A 23,902-nucleotide genomic window follows, 5' to 3' on the forward strand; every position below is an offset into this window, starting at 1 on the left:
ACTCACCCTCTGTATTGGCAGCGCAGAGTCTCAACCACTGGACCACCCAGGAAGTCCCAGTACATATCTATTTCAAGTGTGGGTGGAATTGGGGCCCCCCCACCCAGAGGAGACAGGGCGGGCGGGGTGACACACTAGGACCTGCCCCAGGAGGAGCGCCCACCCGAAGCAGAGAGGCCTGGCGCACAAGCGACCGGTCACACAACTAGCCCACAAACAAATAACTTTAATTTTTTTTTTTTTTTATAAGCAGGAGCCGGGCCTTCAGGCCTTCTGCCCCAGCCTTGTGCCACATGTATGATATAACCCATCACAGCTGGATTTTAAAAAATACACAAAAAATATATAATATACATTATAAAACCTAGGTTGGGTTTGGAGGTGGCCTGAGCAATATGCAAACTGTGAGGACCTTCAGGAAGCTCAGGGGCGGCGGAAGGAAGGGGCACAGTACTTCATATGAAACTCATAAATACCCACGGGCGGCGGCTGGAGGCGGAGGGGCCTGGGTGACGGGGAGGGATAACCAGCAGTCCCAGGTCTGGGTGCGGGGAGCTGCCGCTCCAGGCCAGAGAGACCGAGGTGGGGAAAACAACAGAAGAGAACGGCGTTCCCCAAGGGTTCACCACCAGATGCAAGTCTTAGGCAAGAGAAACTGTCAAACCTTTCTGCTGCCCATTGTCCCTGGGCCACGGGTCTTCCCCGGGGGCTGGGACTCCATCCTCGGACCTGACCCTCCAGCCTGTTTTGGAGCCCGGGCCTGCCCCTGGGAACCTTTGCCCACAGGGAGGTTTCTCAGGGGGTCCTGGGACCGGGCCAGGCCGGGCAGCTTGGATCTGACCAGGAAGCCCCCGGGGCCTGGATCTGCAGGCTGGTAGGGCCCTGGGGTCTGTCTGGACACCCACCCAGCCACCATGGCCCTTCAGAGCAGACCCTCTGGCCCCTGTGGCCGGCCCCCACCCCATGGAGGTAGTGTAAACCTGGGCTTTAGGGACAGGCTGCCCCAGGGGTGGACTCCCAACTTGCCCACCTCTCCCCCGGGTCCCTCGACGGAGACACTGAGCCCCACTCTCACCCTGCAGGGTCTGAGGATGGCACGAGGGGGCCTGCCCCAGGCCTGGCACACCGCAGGCACACAGAAAGCATAGGCCCTCTCTCTCCCCAACACGACCCCAGCTCAACACTCCCCCGTCCGGGGCCTCTGCACTCCGGCTCCTCGCCCACCACAGTCCCCTGAAAGGTCAGCAGCCACGCACCCCTGAGCTGGAAGGCGTCCTCCCAGTCTTTCGAGGTTGGGCAGAGCTGGTGATGGTGGTCGGCGTCCGGCCGGGCTGCCCCGGCGCTGAGCCCCGCCTCTCTCCTCCTTCAATGAAAGCGCAGAACAGTGGCAGGGAGTGGACGTGCAGGGGTGGGTGGGGAGGCCTCCAGGTCCTCCATCCTGTACCCCTGGGGCGGGGGGGACCAGGCAGGCGTGTGGGAAAGATACTCGTCCTGGATCCTGGCGGTGGTGGTGGTGGTGGGGGGCGCCGAGGGCACCCTAGTCTTTGACGAGTTTGTAGACGTGGTGCTGGGCTCCATGCTCGCTGGTGGAGACTTCAAAGACGAAAGCAATGACGAGCAGGGTCTCCTGGGAGTCCCGGCTGGTGACCACCTGGGGGCCGGGTAGGAAGAGATGGGAGGTCAGGCGGCCCAGGGCTGGGGTGCGGGGCGGAGGGGTGGGGGGTGTCCTCCTTTCTGGGGCTCAGTCTCCTCCTCTGAGGAATGGGCTTGGCTACCCCCGCTTCGAGGCCCCTGTGCCCGGGGGCCCCTGACCCACCCCCATGCCCCCTGTGCCCAGGTGCCCCCCGCCGCCTCCGCACCTGCAGGACGGTGAAGTTCTCCAGGACGCTGTTCATCATGTATTTCTCTGGCAGGTGCTTGAGCTTGTGGATAAAGTTGATCATGTACTCACACATGGGCGAGCGGTGGATGCGGTACACAAAGCGCCCGTTCTCCAGCCTGGCATACTCGGTCTGCGGGAGCCGGAGGGGGTGGGCAGGGGGCAGGCGTCAGTTGGCCTGCCCACTCCCAGCAGCCCACCCCCACCCCAGCCACGTCCCTCGCTGTGGCCCCCCACTCACCTCCACCTTCTCCACTACCTGCTTGCCAAAGGAGCACACCTTGGTGGAGACGCTGATGGTCATGCTATCGGCCGAGCTGTACTGGGAGCTGACCCCATAGAAGGCGCCTGGGCCCTCCTGGATGGTGCTGTTGAGGTCGGCCTGGAGGAGAGGGCAGGGCAGCATGAGGTGCTGCCCGAGGCCAAGGGAGGCATCCCGCCCGGGGGCCCATCGCCTGCACGGTACCCACAGGCCCAGGCAGAGAGCGCAGGGGCAGGGGTCGGGAGGGCGGGCCCGGGGGGCACTCTGCACCTGGCGGGGGCCGTCGGGAACAGAGGGACGAAGGCAGCTCACCCAGAACTTGACGAGGAAGAAGGCGTTGGGGGGCCCCTTCTCATAGAGCTCCTTCAGGCCGCCTTTCTTCTCAGGGAACTTGTCATATATCTGACGCACATCCACTGCCTCCAGGGGCGGGTCTGAGAAGGCGGGGTTCGTCTGGCCGATGTGCACAAACAGGTGTTTGCTGTACTGTGGGGAGGGCGCAGTACAGGGTCAGGAGAGCACACGCGCGTGCAAGCCCCGGGGCGGCGGGGGGAGATGGGCTGCATGGAGACAGACCCCCCCCTCCCCACGGTGTCCCAGCCCCATGACCCTGAGCGGTGGCCCCGGACCACACAGACCCTGCCCCCAGCCCCACGGTACCGTGTCAGGATCTCGCTGCACCTCCATGAAGGCGGAATATTCGAGGAGCCGCAGCCGGGAGGAGGCGATGGTGCGGTCCTGCCACACGGGCACAGAGGCAGCAGCGGAGGGGAGTGGGGCCAGGGGCTCGTAACCTGGGAGGACGAGATGGACCCTGGTCTGCACGGGGTGCTGTGCGGCTACACACAGACGCCCCCGCCTGCACAGGGCCTGTGTGCCAGCTGGAAAACGGCCCCGCGTTTGGACGGGAACACGGGATGGATTCTGACCCCTTTGCCAGGAGTCCTTGTGCAGTGCGGAGCCCGCACCCCTGTGTGCTGTGGCCTCAGTAATGTACCCCAGTGGGTTTCTCCTTGTGTCACTGTTAATGTGTGTCCAAACAGAAAATACAAGGCAAGTGAAAAGGCAGACTTAGAAAACGAACTTACGGTTGCCGAGGGGAAGGGATAATTAGGGATGGATGTGTACACACTGCTATATTGAAAATGGATAAACAACAAGGACCTGTTGTATAGCACAGGGAACTCTGCTCAACGTCATGTGTCACACTGGATTGGTGGGGGGCGGTTGCGGGGAGGATGGATACATGTGTATGTATGGCTGAGTCCCTTGCTGTTCACCTGAAACTATCACAACGTTAATTGGCCGTAAGTGTTAGTTGCTCGGCTGTGTCTGACTCTTTGCGACCCCATGGACTAGAGCCTGCTAGGCTCCTCTGTCCATGGAATTCTCCAGGCAATACTTCTAGGGTGGGTAGCCATTCTACCCCAATACAAAATAAAAATTCAAAAATAAAAAGACAAGTGAAAATGGAAAAATAAAAACTATCCAGAATCCCAATACCTAAACGGAGTAAAACTCCATGAAGATTTTGGTGTATTTTCCTAGAAAGAATTATATATACACACACATATCAATTTAACACTTTTGGTGGTGTGTACTTGTAACAGAGTTCTGGAAGCAACACTGTAAAAGGTAAGGGGCTTATTCCTGGCCTGTTCCAATCCCCTACAGATGCTACCCACCCCTCCCTCCCACTATGCATACATGCACATGCGCACGTGTGCACACACACACACACGCACACACACACACAGTCAGGCCCGGGCCTGTTCCAATTCCCCACAGATGCTACCCACCCTTCCCTCCCAGTATGCAAACATGCACACATGCGAACACGCACACACACACACACACACACACACACAGTCAGGCCCGGGCCTGTTCCAATTCCCCACAGATGCTACCCACCCTTCCCTCCCAGTATGCAAACATGCACACATGCGAACACGCACACGCACACGCACACACACACACACACACACAGTCAGGCCCAGGCTCTCCTGAGCAGACGTGCAGGTGCTGAAGGAGGGACAGGTGGTGGTGGCTGCCTCATGCGGGGAACTTACTGCTGAGTGTTGGCGGCAGGGGCGGCTGGACAGGGTAGGTTGGCTGCGCAAAGGGCTTGATGCTGCAGACAGGAGCACAGGCTGGTTAGAGGATCGCCCCCTTCCCCACCTTCCGCCTGGCCCAGTCACGTGAGTCTCCTCTGGGACCCCCGTAGGGAGGAACCTGGCCTTCCTGTGCACTTCTCTGAAATGCATGACAACCAGCTAACTTCCAAGTGTTCTGTTTTCTTCATGTGTTAACTTTTATGAAGTCTGAATGCATCTCACAACTGATGTGCACATTTAATGTAGCATTTCAAACCCCACCCTGCAGACCTGCTCCTTAAACCGAGGGCGTGTCTTAGGAAGAAATTCATCCTGGAGTTGAAGGAGCTGAGAATACTTGGCTACCCGACTTGTTGACTGAGAGACTGACTCAGAGATTAACTGAGTGAAAAATGATTGTAAGATGGATGACAAGTGGTTGATGAATGAACAAACACATGAATGAAAAGACAGAAGCATTAGCTCTCTGAACTGGTGCTCTCCAACCCTCTATTTTTAAATTAAGATTTTGCTCAGCTGTTGCTGGAACCCAGATGGGAAGGGAAGTCCAGCACGGCTCGCAGGGGAAGGAAGAGGGTGGGGGAAGGACATGTCCCAGTACTCACTCCTGAGAGGGTCCAGGCTGCTGTCCCAGGAGAGGGGGGCTGCTCCAAAACTGCAGAGACGGGACAAAGGCCAGGGTCCCTCAGTATCCAGGACCCCCACCTCGCCCACCCTAAAGGCACTCCCTCACCCCAGTCCCACCTCCCAGGACCACCGTACCCGTGACGAAGTAGAGAAGACGGCCTGGGGCAGAGGGGAGGGTGGGCTGAACTTGTTCTGTAGGACGCTGGCAGAGACGATCTGGGCGGAGGACATGGACGCCATGCTCTGGAGGGCTTTGTCCTTGGAGACCTGGTCCTGGGGAGGAGAGAAGCCCTGTGAGGCCTAGGCCAGGCCAGAGACAGGATGGGTCCCTGCCTCAGGGGCCCCCTCCCAGGCCCCATCTCCTAAGTGTACATCACCCCTCTGATTACAATCCACAGGAAGAGATACTTTTATTTTATTCCATAACCCAGTATACGTGAAAAATATTTCCCTTCATTTTGCCTATTTTGTGTGTCACATACTCTCATAGTTTTGATTTCATCAGCGGTTCTCAAAGTCTGGTCCGCGGACCAACAAGCACCAGCATCACCTGGAAGCTTATTAGAAATCAAATTCTCAGGCCCCACTTCAGACCTAATGAATCTGAAACTCTGAGGGTGAGGCTGAGAAATCTGGCTCCCTAAGCCTTCCAGGTGATCCTGATATAAGCTAAAGTTTGAGAACCACTATCATCCATTAAAAAAAAAAAGTGCTGTTTGCACAGTCTATTATGCTGATTTCGCAATCCATGATCTGAAAATTCTGCATTAGGTGCTTTCCCATCCACTGCCCTTCCCCCGCCCCCAGGGCAGGGGCAGTGCTACTTACCAGGTTCATGGCCTGTGGAAGAGAAAGAGGGTGGATTAGACGAGACACAGAGGAGCCCGGATTGAAGGGGTGGGGATCATTTCACCGCCTTTCTCTCAACACCCACCTGGCTCTCGGGGTCCTGAGGGGCCCAGGGAAGCTCAGAGGCACTTGTGGACCTTCCCCCAGCCCCCCGCCACCCAGAGGGAGTCCGTGTCGGCTGAGGGTGCCCTGGAAAGGGCAGGATGAGGGTGGAGGGGCTGGAGATCTAGTTAGGGGACGAAGCTGGGGCCCTTTGGGTCTGTCCACACCACTGGGGCCATGCTACAGGCAGAGGAGCGGGGGCAGCAGGCCTGGTCTGCTGGGCAGCCATGGGCAGAGAAGGGGTGCAGCCTACCCCAGGCTGGGGCCACAAGCCCAGGCTCTGAGATCCTCAGCCCCAGGGCTGCCAGGATCGAGTGTCCAAGACAAGGAACGGCCATGCTTGCCAGTCCCCCTCCACCCCACCTGTGTCTCGTCCCTGCCCACCCGAAGTCCCCATGCAATTAGCAAGCAGCAATTAGGAGGAAGGAGGAAAGGAAAATGGAGAAGAGAGGTGAGCCTCAGTGGCCCCCAGCTGGTCTTCCTCTCTCTCGCTGTGCGGCGGGCTGTCCTCCTGGGCTCCTTCCTACCTCCAGGGACCGTGGCCCTGTGCAGCATGAGGTGGCCACTGGGCTTCTTCTGCTTCTCATATTTCTGAGACCCCGCGTTCTGCCCACCTATAGCTCCACAACCCATTCCCTGTCCCGGGCTGGGGTCAGAGAGCAGCACCAGGCCTGGGCAAGGCCAGGCCAAGTGGCAGGGGACCCCCTACCTTCAGCTTGGACTGAATCTCCCGAGACTTCCGCCTGGCTAGAACCTGCAAGTGGCTAGAGACCTGCAGAGAGAGAAAGGAAGGAGAAAAAGAGCAGAAAGAACAGGAGAGGCGAGAACAGAGCTTCAGCCAGAAGAGAGCCACAGTGGGGCCGGAAAGCCAGCCAAGGCAGAGGCCTGAGCCGTGCAGACAGTGGTGGAGGCGCCGTGAGTGAGGAGGGGGCTGAAGGCCCCGGTCAGGCGCCTGACATACCTTGATGCCAACCTGGTACTCCCGCACCTTCTTCCGAGCTAGAACCTGTATGTGGCTGGACACCTAGGGGCCGCCCCGTGCCCGGCCAGAGAGGAAAACACAGACAGTGAGGAGGCATAGCTAGGGTGGCCACGGGCAAGGAGCATCCCAGCCCTTATTCCTGGGACCACCTGTAAGTGGGGGGGGGAACTGTGGGGCCCCTGTGGGCAGACACCCCTTTGCACTGCCAATTCCGCTCTCTTTTGGCCTGTTTTGATCGAGCCTACTGTGGCTTCCAGGACTACCATGTACAGTTGCACAAGTTGTTCACTGCATAAGAACACCTGACCAGTGAGGGCTAAAATTTAGCCCAAGCTCTGCTGGCCGAGACACGTGCCCTGATGCGGGGCTGCATCTAAAGTAAAGGAAGAGAGACCCCTGGAATCCAAGATGACATCAGTCATACCAGTGACTGGAGAAGCTCCTGGATATCAAAACAGGGGAGCTGCTAAGCTGGATCGTGACGCAGGATTTCGCCCCTAAAGGCACTGCTGGAGCACTTCAGGAGTATGACAACAAGTGTGTCAATGTGAAGAAACGAAGCTTCGCCAGACTTTCCATGGTGCTGGCAGCTTACAAGCTTTTCAACTACCGCCATTCTTACAAGGAGCTCAAACACAAGCGGCCACGCAAGTACCACTGAAGAGGGCCCGACGTGAAGGGACACTCTGCATTCCTGACCATGACCTTTGCCTGGCAGCCCTGAATCCTTTCCTATCCTAATGGAGAATTAACACCCATTAAAAGATGACTGGTAAAAAAAAACAGAGGAAGAGCATCTTGTATTCTTCCAAGCACGGGTGACTTCTTCCTCACTGGACCCCTTTTTTTTCCAGTTGGCATCTCAGAGGCTAGCCATGGCCATAATGCTCCTGCTGGCCACCAGATTACACGCCAAGGCCAAATCCCTTACAGAAGGTCTCCCCTGAACCTCTGCCTAAGTCCTCCCAAGAAGACCCCAGCTTGCCGGCCTATGGAACCAGGCCTGGTCTCGCTCCTGCTTTGTTCATGTAGCTTCCTTCCCCAGCACGCCTTTCTTCCCTGCAATCATCTGACTGCAATGCAGGAGACCTGGGTTCCAACACATGGCAGTGTGGACCCTCTCTGTGTACACAGTATATCCTTTTAACTGCATTTCTTCTCCAGTTCCTCCTTCCTGAAGCCTCCCTCAACTGGCAAAACTGAGCTAGCCACAGTCTGGATGTGTGCGCCGTGGGCTTGCACAACACCCCCTTGACATTGTCAAGGATCTGACCCTGAGCCTCAGAGAACTAAACATCTCTGATTTTTTCCCCCATGAAACAAGCGGGAAGGAAGTCGAGGATCTTCTAAGCTGCTTCACTTTCAGTATCAGCAATTGCTGTTGGCTTGCCTTTCAAATTGTTTTTATCGACACAAAGAAACAGTTTTTCTTTTTAATCATGGACTAAAAATTACTATGTAAGGGCTGCTGGACAGCCCCCTGCTATCTGGTGAGGACCCAAATACACTAGTGCGTCTCATTTCACCGCACCCACGATTCAGACCTGCATCCAGCAAGATTCTTGATCATGTCACATCATGACAATAACCAGCATTTACCGAGCACAGCTAGTATTTTTTTGTTTGTTTCTAAATGTATTACTTATTTATTTGGCTGCACTGGGTCTTATTTGCAACACGCAGGATCCTTAGTTGTGGCATGTGGGATCTAGCTCCCTGACCAGGGATTGAACCCAGATCCCCTGCACTGAGAGCTCGAAGTCTCAGCCACTGGATTACCAGGAAAGTCCTGCAGTGACTATTGTTCCCAGCACTTTACATGTACCAACTCATCTGAGCTTTACAGCAATGCTAAGAGGTTGGCACTAATATTATTCCCAATTTAATATGATTGGGATGATGAAACCAAAGCACAGAGAAGTTAAGCAACTCATCCAAGGTCACACAGCTGGACCCAAGTGGCCTGACAGTGGAGCCCACTTGGCCACCGCCAATAGGCCCTCAGCCCAGAGGACTTATCTCCAGATGGCCAACTCTGGGACAGCTGAAAGCCACATGGGACTTAATCCTAATGTAATATTTAGCTGTGCTTTCAATATGGACGCATTGTTGTCAGTTAGTCACTAAGTCGTGTCTGACATTTTGTGACCCCAGCACTGTGGCCTGCCAGGCTCCTCTGTCCATGGGATTTCCCAGGCAAGAATACTGAAGTGGGTTGCCACTTCCTTCTCTAGGGGATCTTCCTGACCTAGGGATCAAACCCACATCTCCTACTTGGCAGACAGATTCTTTACCACTGAGCCGCTTGGGAAGCCCATGGAGGCATTGCATTTGGTATTAATTGCTGTGGTGGTGGTGGTTTAGTTGCTAAGTCGTGTCCGACTCTTGTGACCCCCATGGACTGTAGCCTGTCAGGCTCCTCTGTCCATGGGATTCTCCAGGCAAGAATATTGGAGTGAGTTGCCCTTTCCTTCTCCAGGGGATCTTCCCGACCCAGGAGTTGAACCCAGGTCTCCTGCATTGCAGTCAGATGATTTACCAACTGAGCTGTGAGGGAAGCCCATTAATTGCTGTCAAGTAGCTATAAAAACTAAATTTAAAAAACTGCATTTTTTTTCAACCAAAAGTAAAATGAAAACCACCAAAAAACCTTGCATTGCTCTTTGTGACACACAGACACACCTTGTTCTCACAACCACAGGTTGGGTCCCTCTTTAAGGAGATATCAGACATCAGAGTTCTAATAATAAAGTTAGAGGAGTGTCACCCTTGCAAAATGACAAAAGCCAGAGGTTTTTAAAATCCTGAGCTTACCAACAGCTAGTATGTAAAATGTCATTGTACAGCCAGCCTTCTTGGGGTATCTGGCCAGGAGCAGGTATGATGCTGGACCCAGAATTCAGAGGATCTGTTCCCTCCCTGGGTCTCACTTGAAGATCCCTGGGCCCCTTCCCTCTCTGACCAACAGGTTCCTATAAACATGTCTTCTGGGTGAAGTAGGACACACCTCCCCAAGACAGTGCCCTCTTCCTGTGCCTGGGATGGCGGTTTGTAATGACTATAATAATAAGAGCAATAGGAGTGGCAAATTCTTACACAAATACACTGTTTTACATTTCAGCTAACTGAAAAGCCGAGGAACAGAGGCTGGGAGGTGAGGCATCCCCTGCCCGCAGGTAGAGGAGCAAGTATTTGAAGCCGGGGGCTGAATGGCTAGTATTCCTCCCGTGGCCCCAGGCTTCAGGGAGCTGGGCCCTGTCTGTCCGGTTCTTGGCAGGATCCCTAGTGCCGAGTGAGCACAGTAGTAGCTCAACGATTTGCTAAAGGAATAAATGCTGTGCGGTCTGAGCTGGCCCAGGGACTTCCCTGGTGGTCCAGCGGCCGAGCTCCCAATGCAGGGGGCCCGGGGTTCGAACCCCGTTCAGGGAACTAGATCCTGTGTGCCACAAGGAAGACCTGGTGCAGTCAAGTAAAATAAAATAAATAATAAACTAAAAACAACAACAACCATGTGCTGGCCCAGGGAGAGTGACTAATGAAGGCCTGAACAATGAGGGAGCAATTTCCACAGTGGGTGAGTGGACCCAGAACCTTCCTTGGAGACAGTGGGGATCTCGGGGGTGGGTGGCAAGGCTCAAATCCCACCCAGACAGGGAGGTTCGGGCGGTGCTGACCTCCGGTCTCCAGGGCCCTGACTCCAGCCTGCCTCTCTTACCCCACATGCAACGCACCCTAAGGGGCTCCCTGCAGGTTTCCTCCCCGGACTGGAAACCACCTGATCATCTCCCAGATCACCAGTTTCTTCCGTGCCCACCACCGCTGCCCTCACCACGGTCGCTGCCCAGGCCACTGCTGCCGACCTAGGTCCCTGCCTCCACCTGGCCCTCCCTACGCGCTGCCTCGGGGGCTCGGGGGACAGGCCTTAACAGCTGCCGCTCCCTGATCTAGTCCCTTCCAGGCCCCCAGCTGCCCCCAGGGAAACCTGGCCCTCGGGCACCAGCCACATCTCTCCACCCCTCCCTCCACACACCACCCCAACTGAAGGCTCTTTTCCTGTCCAGGGGATTCAACCGCCAACCTGCCAAGCGACCTTAGGAAGTTACTTAACTTTCCTGGGCCTTGGTTTCCTCACCTGTAAGATGGAGATAATTACTGTACCTACTTCACAAGGCTGCTATGAGGACTAAATACATGAACATAAAGTCAACTCTGGAGGCGTTAACAATTATTATTTGTACAGCCAACTTCCTCAGCCTCGAAGAATCATCTTCCTTTCCTCCTGCCTGGTTAAATCTTGTTCCTTCTTAAAAAAGGCATCTTGAGCATCGTCTCCTCCAGGAAGCCTTCCCAGCCCTCCCTCCTCCCTTCCCCTGCCTGCTCAGGGTTAGATGCTTGTCCGACAGCGCACACGCCAATCTCGGCCGTGCCGCCCTCCTCTGCACTCATCTGTCCAACTGTCCGTCTCCCTGACTGGTCAGTGAGCCACTCAGAGGAGGGACACACAGCTGCTACAGTTGCCCAGCGATCTGTGGTCGCCGAACCAAAGATCTGGGGGAGGGGAGCGGTCACAAAGGACAGTGGGGACTTCTTCCCCGGAGGTCCAGTGGAGGAGGAGACTCCTCGCTCCCAATGCGGATGGCTCAGGTTCAATCCCAGGTCGGGGAACCAGGGCTGAGTAATGGGGCGAATCCGAGGAAGTGGGCAGGGCAGTGGGCTAGCTCGGCTGGGAAGGGGCTGAAGGAGGCGGGAAGAGGGTGTCTTTGGCGGGGCGGGGGGCGGCGCGCGCACAACATAAATCATCTCTTACCTGTTTTCTTGTCCTAGTCTTCCCCGTCCTCAATTTAATATAGCGTGCAATCAACTCATTTCGACCTAGATTGGGATGAGAGGAAAATGGGAAGTGGGCAAAGAGGAGAGCCCCCTCCCCAGCTGGAAACCACACCGCGCCCCCCTCCACTCCTCTTCTGTTCCCCCCTCTCTGCTTTCACCCCACACCAGCCCTCTCCCTGCCACCCAAGGGGCACAAGCAGAGCAGCTGAAGAAGTGGAAGCCCCAGGGTTCCCCCACCACCTCCAGGACCTGGGGGGGCTGCTCACTGGGGGAGGGGTCGCAGAGCAGGAGGTGGAACAATGTCAGGCGGCCTGTTGGGGATTTTCCCTGCGAGACGGACAGGGGCAGGTGTGGCCGAAGGGTGGCAGGACAGCTGGGCCCCCCACTCCCAGCCCCGGGCAGGGCTTCCTCTCCCCCTGTGTTGTCACCGAGGGGGTGTGTGCATGCGTGTGTGACATCTCCTCCTGGGCACACATCCCCGTGTGTCTGTAAGAATTCTGGGCCCTGGGTCCGTCCTAGTATCCTGGCCATCAGGAGTCCCTGGACAAGTCCCTGCCCTTCTCTGGTGGAATAGGCGGGAAGGACCGGGCAGTCCCCAACACGCCTCCTACACCGACAGCCTGGGTCAAGAGGTGTCACTGAGCGCATCACCGTGTCCTTGAGCTTGTCAGCTCCAAGTCACTGGTTCCCAGTGTCTGTCCTGCCCTGTGAGAGTGAGCTCAGCCTGTCAGCCTTGGATGGGGGGTCTGCTCTGTAGCCCAGACCCTCGGGGTACCCAGAGGCTGGCCAGTGTCTGAGGGTTTGGCCCTGTGAAGCGGGCTGTCGTGGTGCTTGGGACACATGGTGCGGTGTATGTGAGCATCCTCAGGGGGCATACCCCTTACCCCCAACTCCAGGCCCCCTGCCCCCCAACTATAGCCTCCGCAGAAGGGCCACATTCTCCAAATTCCTCTTCCATGACAGAACCAGGCCCACTGCCCCTCCCTTCCTGCCTGCCCCCTCCACCCCACTCCCTCCGCCCTGTCTAAAAATACCCTGCGGGGCTGCCCCGGCCATCTGGGAGGTGGCGATGGGGGCAGGTGGCCCCCATCCCGGGGAAGGCACCCGGGAACACCTGCCCGCCCCTTGAGTGGGCCTGGGCTGGTGGTGGGTGTGTGCTCGTGGGAGGGGAAGGGGACCCAGGCCGCCCAGCTGTCTCCCTTCTGCGCCCGCCACGGCGCTGGACACCGGGTGCAGACGGCCTGCCCCGCTCCAGAGGGCTGGAGGATGCTGGCAAGGAGCCAGCAGCAGAAGGGCTGAGTTATCCCAAAAATGCGGCCCTGGGAGAGCCCTCTGAGGAAGGAACAGGGTCGGGGGGGGGGGGACACTCCCTTCTGGAGGCAGGAGGTGGGCCAGGTGGCAGAGGGAGGCAAGCAGGAAGCCTGGGAGGAGGTGAGACCCTCTTCCCCAGGCGGGCCCTGTCCCAGAGCGGGCCTCTCACCACCCTGCAGTCCCCCTCCCCGACCCCCCCTTGATGGTGGGAACCCCTGCTCTGCGCTGGGATCCCACCCCAGGCCTCAGCCCTCGGGGGGCTCCCTGACGTCCTCCTAGGAGAGGGACCCTCCCCAACATCCTCCTAGGAGAGGGACCTGTCTTCAGGTCCAGACCAGAACACACCAAACTGACCCAGTTTCCGGGGCCCACTGAGTCACCCCGAAACCTCCAGGCCGGTAGGGGCGAGGAGAGGAGGGGCAGCCAGGGGGTGTCGCGTGTGGGTTGCGCTCTGGTGGAGGGGGCAAGCCTGGCCTGTTTGTGAGGAGGATCCAGACACACAGGCTTGCACGCCCAGACTCGCCCGCCCGCCCGAGGAGGGCTGGAGGCCCCGCGGGACTTCGCCAAACCGGTTGGGTGAGGGGGCAGAGAGCAGGGGGAGGGGCGGGGAGGGCCAGGCGCCTCCCCAAGTCCGGCCCAGGGTCCCCTGCCTCCCCGCACGCACCATACATCTTGCCCTCGTCCGACAGGATGATCTTGCGGCGGCCGCAGGGGGGGTAGATGGCCAGGGCCTCCTGGAAGCTCTGCTCGATGTCCGGGCTCCACACGCCCTCCGCGTCGTTGTCCAGCCCCTTGTCCAGGCCCTCGGGCCCATCCTCCCGGGCCTCCCCGGGGCTGCTGCTGGCATTCCAGCTGTTGGACGCTATTGTGCTGGTTGCTCTGGGCTCTGGGCCTGAGCCCACTGGGCAGCCTGAGCCTGGGGGGCAGAAGCAGAGGGGTTAGGGCAGGGCCCTCCCAGAGAGCAGCAATCTCCCACCCCCAGGGGCCAGGCCGGTGCTCCAGGGTGGGGTGGTTTAGTCAGAGTGCCGTGTGACCTTGGGTGAGTGACTCCACCTCTCTGAGCCTTATTAAAAGGAAAGAAGGGTCTCCCTGAGATTGTGAGGGTTAAAATGAAATGAGATCAAAGTGCCATCCATGATGCCTGGCTCTTAACACTCAAGACATGGTACTGGTGGGGATCAAGGGCAACAATAACAATGCCTTATACCTGCACAGCACTTTTGTGGGGAAAAAGTACTTTCGGAGAAGGAAATGGCAACCCACTCCAGTATTCTTGCCTGGAAAATCCTACAGACACAGGAGCTTGGTGGGCTTATGGTCTATGGGGTCGCAAGAGGCGGACACGACTTAGCGACTAAACTACCACCACCTGTACCTTCCAGTCAACCCTCAAAACTAAGGTGGCGTGCGGAGGGGGGATTGGCAGGGGGGTGGCAAGGAGTGATGCCCATCATTCAGATGAGGAAAACAGGCTCACAAGACCACGCAGCTGCCAAAGGCACGGTGACGAGGAAGAGAGGAGGACTACACGGGCAGGGCCAAGGGCTTCTGCGGCTCTCAGAAGGGCTCCTTGCCTCTGGCCCTGCCTCTCCTCCTCCTCGTCATCAGGATCCCTGATCAGGGACCCCCACCTGTGGGTTCCCTAGTAGCTCAGACGGTAAAGAAGCTGCCTGCAATGTCGGAGACCGAGGTTCGATCCCTGGGTTGGCAAGATCCCCTGGAGAAGGGCATGGCAACCCACTCCAGTATTCTTGCCTGGAGAATTCCACGGAGAGAGGAGCCTGGCAGGCTATACAGTCCATGGGGTCGCCAAGAGTCGGACACGACCAAGCGACTAACACTTCACCCCTCATTCTCCCCCAGCATTTCAACACAACCCTGCCAAGGACCTACCATGGGATGAGGGTCCCTGATCCGGGGAAGGTATGGTTTTGCCTTCCTCAAAAGCTAACTCATGAGAACGTAATCTCAGGGCAGGAACTGCCCGAGGAATCCCGGAGAACGGAGCGACGCTGGCGGGTAAGGGAGCAGCTGAGAAGGTGCCGGCCGACAGCCTTGCTCAACCCCACCCGTTCCTCCATCCCACTTCCTGTTCCCGCACCTCCCGGCCCCACAGCAGCCCATAAACCACCCACACGCCCGCCCCTGCCCTGGCCCACATGGTGGAAGGGCCAGGGCTCTATAAACTCTGAGTTCCCTGCACACGCTGAGCTGGATTATTAAAATAGACCACACCCAGACGGTCCCCCAACACACACAGCCCTTCGGCTCACCCCGGCCCCCTTCAGCCTCAGAACTGCACATCCAGTGTGTTTTCAGGGTCCAGGGAGCTGCAGAGCCCCAGATGGCTAGACTCTGGGATGTGCTCTGGGCTGAACAGAAAGAAGGGAGCCAGGTGGGAGACCCCCACAGAAGCCAGGGAAGAGAATTCTTTCCCTTCAAACAAGAATTCCAGGTCCTGCCAAATGGGCGGGGGTTCTCCCTTTGGGGACCACCTATTTACTTTGGAAGGCCTGAAGCCCGGGAGTAGCCCGGGAGTAGCCCGGGAGGGGGAAGACCGGGTCGGGGGTGTGTGCCTGATCGTCAGGCGGATGTGGAGTTTACACTTCACATTACTACAGATGACAGCACCTGCATATGGCAGGCACTCGTCTGGGACTTGACACACACTGACTCACTCCATCCTCACAGTCACCTATGAGGTGGATACTATTATTATTTCCACTTTACCGATGAGACAACCAAGGAACAGAGGGGTGAAGCAATTTGCCCAAGGACACACAGCTAGTGAGTACTAAAACTGGGTTCTGAATACAGGCGATCTAACTTCGGTCTCTTAACCAAGATGAGAAGTCCCACCATCTGCAGACAGAAAGGAGATCCAGCTGTCGTGGCAACCATCCTGAGTCTGCCTAGTGGGGTCTGGACCAAGGGATCCCCTCAACCCAGGTGGCTGGAGCAACCTCAAGGACCCCCAGGTTACTGCCATAACCCTTCCTTGGAAGGCCTTCAAGACCAGCATGCCAGAGGGCAGCCTCGGAGAGAGGAGGGAGGAAGCTGTGCTCCTGATGGTCACAGGGGCCACACTTCTCTGTTCAGCCCAGGGACTGAATCCCCACCTCCATCCCCTCCTCAACCCCTTGAGGCCAAGTTTATGTAATAAAGCGGGGAGGGCAATGTGGGGTGGGGGGGACCACAGCGGCTCCTGTACTGCCGTAGTTGGGATGCAAAGCCTCCCCCAGGCCTGACGGTGCCACGGATGGGTGGGCTCTAGAGGGGAGGCAGATGAGGGATTATGATGAGCTAAGACCCCTCCCAACAGATTCCTCAACCCATTTCCCCCCAAATCCTTCTCTGAGGCCTCCCTCAGAGCAGCAGGGGCCCAGCGCATGGGGGGCCCTGCCAGTCCCAGACTTTCCAAAGCAACTTTCCTGCCTCCCCCAAGTCTCTGCCCGCCTCCCCTCACCCAGGCGGCGGGGGCCCCCCCTTCTCAGGGTGATGTCAGCCCCGCCCCGCCCCCCGCAGGAGCACTGTGGCCAAATATGGCGAACACAGCAGTGCTTGGGAGCTGGGACAGACTGGGGGGGCGGGGCGGCGGCCCCTGGCCGGGACTGCTGGCAGCTGGCGAGGGGGAGGGGAGCCCCTGGTTGGGGGGGGGGGGGCGGCCGCAAGGACAAGTCAAGGAGAGAAGCGGGACCACCGTCCCTCCCACTAGCTCACTGGCTACATGCAAGACCCACTTTCCAGGCACACTCCTGGGGATCCAAGGCACCCACCCAGGGGCCCGCAGGTGACCCCCACCCCACACAGCCATGCCCAGGAGCACTGTGTGCAGGTTACGCTGCTGTGTGGGTGCCCAGATTGATGCCCAGTGAGAATATCTGCACCCCACCCCCCAGCCCAAGGCACAGCCGGGCCCTGGCAGGTGGGCAGTGGCGCCTGGCTGGGGGCTGAACTAGGGTCTCTCTCCTGCCATGTCACTCAGGAGGGGTCAGTGCGGGGAGCCTGGACAGGCCTCCCCAGAGTTACTGCCATGGGGCAAGGACAGAAAGGGGGCCCCCCCATTCTCTTGGACTCCAAACCACTGGGACTCAGCCTGCGGGGAGGGAGAAGGCTACGGGCTCCCCACAGACAGCTGCAGGGCTGGACTGAGGCCAATACTGAGGCTGATGGTGAAGGGAGCTGACCCCAGGGATGCTAGCCCCCACCCAGCTTAGGGTCTGATCTGCCTTTTCCATGGTGGGGTTCAGAGGGGTGGCAGCCCCCAGCCGCTCACTGTCTCTGGCCCAGGTGTGCAGAGCCTCTGTGTTGCTCTCAAGAAGGGTGGGGGGAAGGGGGAGAAAGACCCAAGTGAGGGGCAAAGAGGGTGGAGCCTGAGACGGACAGGAGGGACGGGGGAGAGTCTGGGAGTGGGTGAAGGGGAGACAGCCAAGAAAACCGACAAAAGAGACAAGACGGTCAGAGTGAGAGACCCAGAGAGGGAAAGCTGGAGTGAGGACAGGAGGGAGAGATTGAGATCCAGAGAGAGAGAGACAGACGGAACAGGTAGAGTGCTGGAGAGAGTGGGATCCATGGACACTGCGGGGAGGGGGCGAGTGGCCGTGACCAGAGACGCCGACAGACAGACACCAGGACGGAGGAGACGGGAGACCCAGCTGAAGGGTCAATCAATAAACCAAGACATGGTCAGGCTGTGCGGGAACGGAAAACCAGAAGGTGGGGGGAGAAAGAGACAGAGTGAGGGAGTCAAGGGCAGAAAGACCCCAGGAGCCCGGAGCAGACCAAAGGGGAAGGCGGGCGTGACAGGGGAGCCATCGCTGGGGGCTGGGCCAACCCCAACAGGGCCGCGTCCACGGGCGCTGCTCCCCAGCCCTCCTCTCGGAGGACCTCCCCTCTCCCTGTTACTGCAGGGCCCGCAGGCCTCTGTGGTCTCCTGTGGCCTTTACCTTCGATCTGACCAGTCACACCTGCTTCCCCTTCTCCCAGGGCCTTGGGAGGTCAGAAGATGCCTCTGGGTGGTGGCCAGGTGGGAGATAGGAGGCTGGGCGAGCAGGCTTCGGGGCCCTGAGGGAGATAAAGGGTACTCTGCAGCCCACTCCCCTCCCCGGGGCCAGACCTGCTGGAATAACTGGCTGGACAGCTCCAGGGGTGGAGGCCAGGGAGGCTGGGGCTGCCACAGAGGACCTAAACGCCCACCTAACCCGCCAACTCCAGACCACCCGCCCTCGACTGCCTTTCAAGTGGGGACAGGGACAGACTTGAAGCTTGGGCCTCCCCAGAGCCTGGGCCTCGTGGGAGATACAGGCCAGGCCAGTCCAGGCAGGTGTCAGCAATCCCCCCCACTCTCCCCAGGTAGCAGCCCCACCGAGGGGACACACTGGGGGTAGCGGCAGGCGGCAGCTGTGCGCTCCTGCAGGACCTCACGCCCCAAAGTGCTCTCACGCTGAGTGAGAACCTCACTCAAAGGGTGGGAAGATGAGGAAATCAAAAGTTTCATCCCGAATGCCCTGCCTGCAGACCAGGGCAGGGAGGGGCAGGGCCGACCGGCCGGGGGGTTGAGGATGGGGCCAGCAGTGGAGAAAGGCTCCGGGAGCCTCCCCACCCCCCTGTCTTTTCCTCCTTCCTCCCCACCCACCCCCACCGCGGGGCCAGCTGTTCTCCAGCTGCCAGAGGCTCCCACCCTAGAAGTGGCTGCGCTGTGCTGGGACAGGGAGCGCAGGGCGGGTGGGATGCGGATGGTGTCCACCGCCCCCACCTCCAGCCCAAGGACCCCCCTCAACCATCCCCCCCGCCCCGAGGGACCCTGCCAAGTGACCACGCCCTGCCAGGCTGGGGAGGGAGTACCCGCCTCCCTAGAGCCGGGCTGAGATTTTTACAGGAGGAAGCAATTTGCAGAGCCCACTAGGAGGGAGGTGACGGGGGCTCCCCCGCTGCCCAGCTTATTAATGTGCTTCCAATTTGGGAATCCAGCCTCTGCACCCACCCACCCCCTCTCCTAGGGCACAGGCTTCTCAGGGAGCCGAGGGGGCGGGGAAGCCCCCCCAGGCTTCTCTCTCCAAGGCTCCCCCTCACTCTCTCCCTGCTCCAGCAGTGTAGGAGGGAGGGAAGAGGCTGGGAGCCCTCAAACCTCCTGCAGAGAGAAGGCGCCCACTTCCCAGACTTCACTCCCCAGTGCGAGCCGCTGTCCAGTCTCCTCATCCGGACCCAGTCCAGGAAGGCCAGGGATCCAGGCTAGAAAGGGTGGGGGTGCCCTAAAGGGGTGACTGGGTTTCACAGTTCAGAGGGCCCCTTGGACTCCGGGTCACCCACTGAGCTGTGACCCATCCCTCAGTCAGTTGTTGCCTCCTCGGGAAAGTCACACTGTCAATGTCATGTATAAACACAGAAGCTTGCCCTGGGCCTCTCCTCTCTCTCAAACATACACACTCCTCTTCACAGCCACTGTCCCGCACATTTACTGTCACCTGCATCTCTCTTATTTCTTTCTTTTAAAAAAAATTTTTTTTTTTTTTTGGTGGGGGGAGCTGCATGCAGCCCTACTAGGGATCAAACGTGTGCCCCCTGCAGTGGAAGCACAAAGTCTTAACTCCTGGACCACCAGGGCAGTCCCTTAATTTTTTTTTAATGGTGATAAAATATACATGATTTAAAAAAAAAATACCTTTTTGAAGTGCACGATTCGGTAGCATTAATTACACCCTTTGTTTCTAACAGTTTTCTTTTTGTGATCTGCCACGTAGATGCACGTGCCCGGGGTCACGGGCCCTCAAATTCAACACACGCGGCATCTCACGCCATACATGCCACAGCCCTGAAGGCTGTCACCCCCACGGCCCCACTGTCTCAAACCATCTCAGATGTGACCACCCACAGGGTCAGTCTCACCCCATAAGCGGCACCGACCCTCAGCATGCGGACCTTCTCCGTCTCACCCACACACCTGATTTCACATTCAGCCGTCGCCATGGCGTCTCAGCACTCACACGCTGCACTAGGTAGAGTCCATCATGTCACAACAGCTTCTCAGCGTGTTACACGTAAGCACACCCGGCCCACAGAGTGTCCCTCCTTCTGCCTCGGACACACACAGCATCACACGGCCCAGTGGCCCTCACACGTGTGGAGCGTCGGAATCCCAGCCAGTCAGTCCCGGACATGGTTGTGAGCTTACACCAGTGGTCAAGCAGTTTCTTTGACAAACCCACCCCGCGTGATGGCCCCTCACACACAGAGGTCCCCTACACACACAGATACGCACGCATGCAGCATCAGTCATACACGAAGAACGTCATTCATAGTTTCTCTCAAGCACCTGCAGCGCCAGTCACAGACCGAGAACGTCACAGCGTCTCTCACACGTGCAGGTTACAAAGTCACCATGTCGCACACAGTTGCCCTCCTGTGAAGTCACACACCTGAACTGGTTTCACCCCAGTTCCCCTCACGTGCACCACCCCCACGGTGTCACCCACGGAGGGTCCCTCTCGGCCTCTCACAGACACACACACACAGACACACACACACGTCCAGCGGCACACACAGTTGCACTCCCGTTTCCCTCTATCACTTCCGGTCCTGTGGGCCTGGCAGGGAGCACAGGAAGCAATCAGCACTCTAGGAAACCTCAGGGGCTGAGGCTTTGGGGACTCACAGAGGGACAGGGTTCTCTGGTCCCTGCTCCCAGCCTCCTGGGGGACCCTGAGCAGACAGGCAGAGCCCCAGGGGGCAGTGCCTCTCGGGCAGACCACCCTAGACTGGCACAACGCAGGGGGAAGGGGAGGACGGGGCGAGGCCACAGGGACAGGGCCAAGTGTGATCAGCTGGCCTCCACCCCAGCTCTGAGCAGAGAAGCTCCCGCCATGGCCCCAGGGCAGCCCCAGGGGTCCACGGAGACCTGGATCCTCAAGGCTACCCCTCGGACCCCACAAGGGGAGCAGAGACTGGGACCTCCCGGCCACTTCCACAGAGAGCTGCAGCCTTGGGAGCCCTCTTTCTTGGCTCCTTGGGGCCTGGCACCACCGGCTCCCCCCACTGCCCCGCACTGTCCTCCCTGTGAGCCGGACCCCTTGGCCCTTCTCCCTTCCTGAGCGAAGAGGTGGATAGGACTGGGAGCTTTTGCTCCCTTCCAGCTTCCACCCTGAGCCCTCAGAGGGGTCTGGGAGAGGGCTGGCCATCCAGGTGGCCTCTGAACACCATTCCTTGCCAGACCCCACAGCCGGTTCCCAGGGCTGTTCTCTGACACCTGGCCCCCCTGCCCCGCTGCTGTCTGCTCCGGTAACCTTCTCAGCCCCTCTCACTGGCTTCGCTGCCTTCAGTCACCCCCCGGTCAGCCCTCAGTTTCTTCCTTAGACCCACTGATCACCCACTCACCTCTCCAGACCCCACCAGGTTCAGTTTCCATGATGGGGAGGCCGACTGACCAGGAACCAAAAAGAGACTCAGAGAAGCTCAGAGAAAAGGGACCAGAGAAGTCCTGGATTCCAAGCAGGGAAACTGAGGCCCACCAGGATGACACAACTGCTTAGAGGCTCAGCTGGGACCAGACCTCTTAAGTTCTTGACCGCCTCTGTTTGAGATGTCTCCTTTACATTTTAATATTTCCCCAACTGTTCAGAATGTGCCAAAATCTGTAAACCTGAGGGTGAATGTGGGAGCAGGGCCCAGGACACACACACATACACACAGTTCTGTCCTGCCCATCGCTGACCATCCTACTCAGCCAAATGCGCTAAGTAGCATTAATTACTGTTCCCTCCCTGGGGGGGCAGGGGAGTGATGGTGGGGGAAGGCCCACGAGGTTGAGACTCCCACTGGATCCCAGTCTCTCTCTGAGGCGGGAGAATCTGGGGTCCCATGAGTCCCCCTCATCATACACCCTAGTCCTAGAAAAGACATCTGTCCATCGCCTGCTCACAGGATGAGCAGGGATCCAGGAAGAGCCCAGAACCATGGTCTGTAGTGGCACGCCTATGGGGAAAAAGAGCTGCAAGAATCTGGGCGGGAGGAAGACCTCATTTCTCACCAAAACTCTAACTTTTGGCAACTTTAGATTTCCCTCCTTGCCCCAGGCTGCCCCCAGCATTCTGGCCAACAAGGTGTCCTGGCCCCCCTGCTCTGGGGCTCGGGAGGCGGGATACACAAAGGCGCCCTGGGCACCAGCCCCTCTGAGCTGTGTCCAGCCCCCACCCCCACCCCCTGCTCTCCTGGGCTACAAGTTCAGGCCTGACCTGGTTCTGCCTCTACCTGGAGAGAGAAAAGACACAGATGGAGGTGTGAAGGACGGCTTCCCTCCCCTGAGAAGCCCTACCCCAAGGCCTCAATCCCCCTTGTTCACAGAAAAAAAACAACCTCTCAGCCCTGGATGAGGGCCCCTCTCCCGGAAAGCTGACACGGAGGGGTCTGGTCTCGATGACACTGCCCCAGGGCCCTGCTAGGCTGGAAACCAGAGGCTGATGGGCGCTCCCAGCTCTAATTCCCCAGGCAGGAGTAAAGGGCATGACAGACAATGGTGGGGGTGGTGAGTGTGTGGTGGGGCTTAGGGTTAGAGGGGACAAGCCGCCTTCAAGTCCTCTAAAGTCTAAACACGGGCTCTGCCGAAGTGTGTGGCCAAGGCAAGGCCCCAAATCCAGTCCCCTTCGGAACCAGGCTCGCAGAGCTCAGGGCTGGAACTCCGAAACCTCCACCCCGACGCCGGCGGCAGAACTGAAGGCAACTTAAGCCCCTGCCCCCTCAGGGGGCACACGCCCGGGGTCGTGAAGCTTGGCTGCCAGACACCGTCCACAGTCCGGCGCGGCTGCGGGCACCGCGCGCGGGAGCCGGCCTGGGCGCCCGGAGGCCCGGCCCGAGGCCTGCGTGGAGCTGGGGCCGGGCGGGCTCTGAGAGAGCGCCAGCCGGGAGTCCAAAGGGCGGCGGGGCTGGGCGCTGCGGGGACGAGCTCCCCGGTGGCAGGCCCCCCCAACCCCAGACCGTGCGGGCCCCCGGACCCCGACCTCGACACCCCCAAATGCAGACGTCTGGACAGGCGCTGGCACCGGGGCCAGGCTCCCGGCTCCCCGACCTCCCCCCGAACCACTCGTCCGGGTCGCGGGGGGTTGGTGGGAGGGTGGGCGGGGCTTCCCGGAGAGCTTCTCCCCCTTTCCTCTAAACTTCCCGGCACCCAGATCCGGGGCTCAGGCTCAGGCTGGACAATGGCTCTGGGAACCAGCCCCCCCCGTGACTGCTCCCCAGCCCCCACCCCCCGAAGCACCGACCAACCACACCACCTCTCCCAGCGGGGCCTCCTCCCGGCGTCCGCCCGGCTTACCTGGTCCGATCTCGCGGGGGCGCTCCGGCCGGGCGGCTCCGCCGGGCCCGAGGGAGCGAAGAGGGGGGCCGGGGGAGGGGGGTCGTGGGGAGGGGGCTGACCGGAATGTGCGGAATGAGCCGGGCCGGAGCGGGAGGCGCCGGGCGCGGAGGAGGGAGCGAGCCGCACGGAAAGTTTGTGTTGAGGAGCCGGGGCTGGGGGTGGGGGCTGCGGGGAAGGAGGGGGCGGGGCGCGGAGCGGGGCGGGCACCGGCCGCGAGGGGCGGGGCCGCGCGGGGCCGCCCCCTGCCGGCGCCCGGGCCGCCCACCCCGGGGCTTCGGGACCCCGGCGGCAGCCCCCCTGGCCTCTCCGCGCCCGGGCGCCTCGCTCCTCGCCCTCCCGGAGCGGCACTCCTAACCTGCCTGGAACGCCGGGCGCTACTCCCCCACCTCCCCAGTTCCCCGCCGGAATCTGGGGCTCCGGCCTGGGCGGGGCCGAGGGCGGAGCTCCCGCCTCGAGGGCAGGACTCCCGTCGGGGCCCGGGCCCGGGTGCCGCGTCACTAGGAGCCCGGCGGAGCCCCGGGGCGCACGGGCCTCGGGGCTCCTTACCCTCCACCCCCGAGTCCCGAGCGGCCGAGGCGGAGCGTCCTCTCCGGCCTGGGGC

General features: G+C 59.4%; 1 protein-coding gene and 1 pseudogene across 3 annotated transcripts; one reads left to right on the top strand and one right to left on the bottom strand.

Annotated features, from left to right (window-relative positions):
* Positions 1-206: 206 nt before the first annotated feature.
* Positions 207-23,831, bottom strand: TEAD3 (TEA domain transcription factor 3). Of its 3 annotated transcripts, none has more exons than XM_043907275.1 (13): positions 23,260-23,831; positions 13,621-13,872; positions 11,623-11,687; positions 6,543-6,605; positions 5,711-5,722; positions 5,018-5,155; positions 4,861-4,910; positions 4,211-4,272; positions 2,802-2,935; positions 2,454-2,627; positions 2,121-2,261; positions 1,860-2,012; positions 207-1,651 (listed from the first exon to the last, which is right to left on the bottom strand). In XM_043907275.1, exons 2-13 carry the CDS (start codon positions 13,625-13,627, stop codon positions 1,538-1,540), a joined length of 1,113 nt encoding a protein of 370 aa, XP_043763210.1. In that variant the 5' UTR covers positions 13,628-13,872; positions 23,260-23,831; the 3' UTR covers positions 207-1,537. The 3 variants fall into 3 exon arrangements, with proteins under 3 accessions (XP_043763210.1, XP_043763208.1, XP_043763211.1); XM_043907273.1 differs by lacking the exon at positions 6,543-6,605 and adding an exon at positions 6,795-6,857; XM_043907276.1 differs by lacking the exons at positions 6,543-6,605; positions 11,623-11,687; positions 13,621-13,872; positions 23,260-23,831 and adding an exon at positions 6,795-6,878.
* LOC122696984 lies at positions 7,224-8,019 on the top strand (annotated as a pseudogene).
* Positions 23,832-23,902: the final 71 nt, after the last annotated feature.

The sequence above is a fragment of the Cervus elaphus genome, chromosome 7 (assembly GCF_910594005.1).
Source record: "Cervus elaphus chromosome 7, mCerEla1.1, whole genome shotgun sequence".
NCBI classification, from domain to species: domain Eukaryota; kingdom Metazoa; phylum Chordata; class Mammalia; order Artiodactyla; family Cervidae; genus Cervus; species Cervus elaphus.

What these genes read in the sequence shown, in the direction of transcription:
- TEAD3 (XM_043907275.1), bottom strand. An exon ending in AGACTAGGACAAGAAAACAG is followed by an intron (nt 6,606 to 11,622) that starts GTAAGAGATGAT and finishes CTCTCTCTGCAG; the next exon opens with GTCTCTAGCCACTTGCAGGT. An exon ending in CAGCCTGGACCCTCTCAGGA is followed by an intron (nt 4,273 to 4,860) that starts GTGAGTACTGGG and finishes TCCTGTCTGCAG; the next exon opens with CATCAAGCCCTTTGCGCAGC.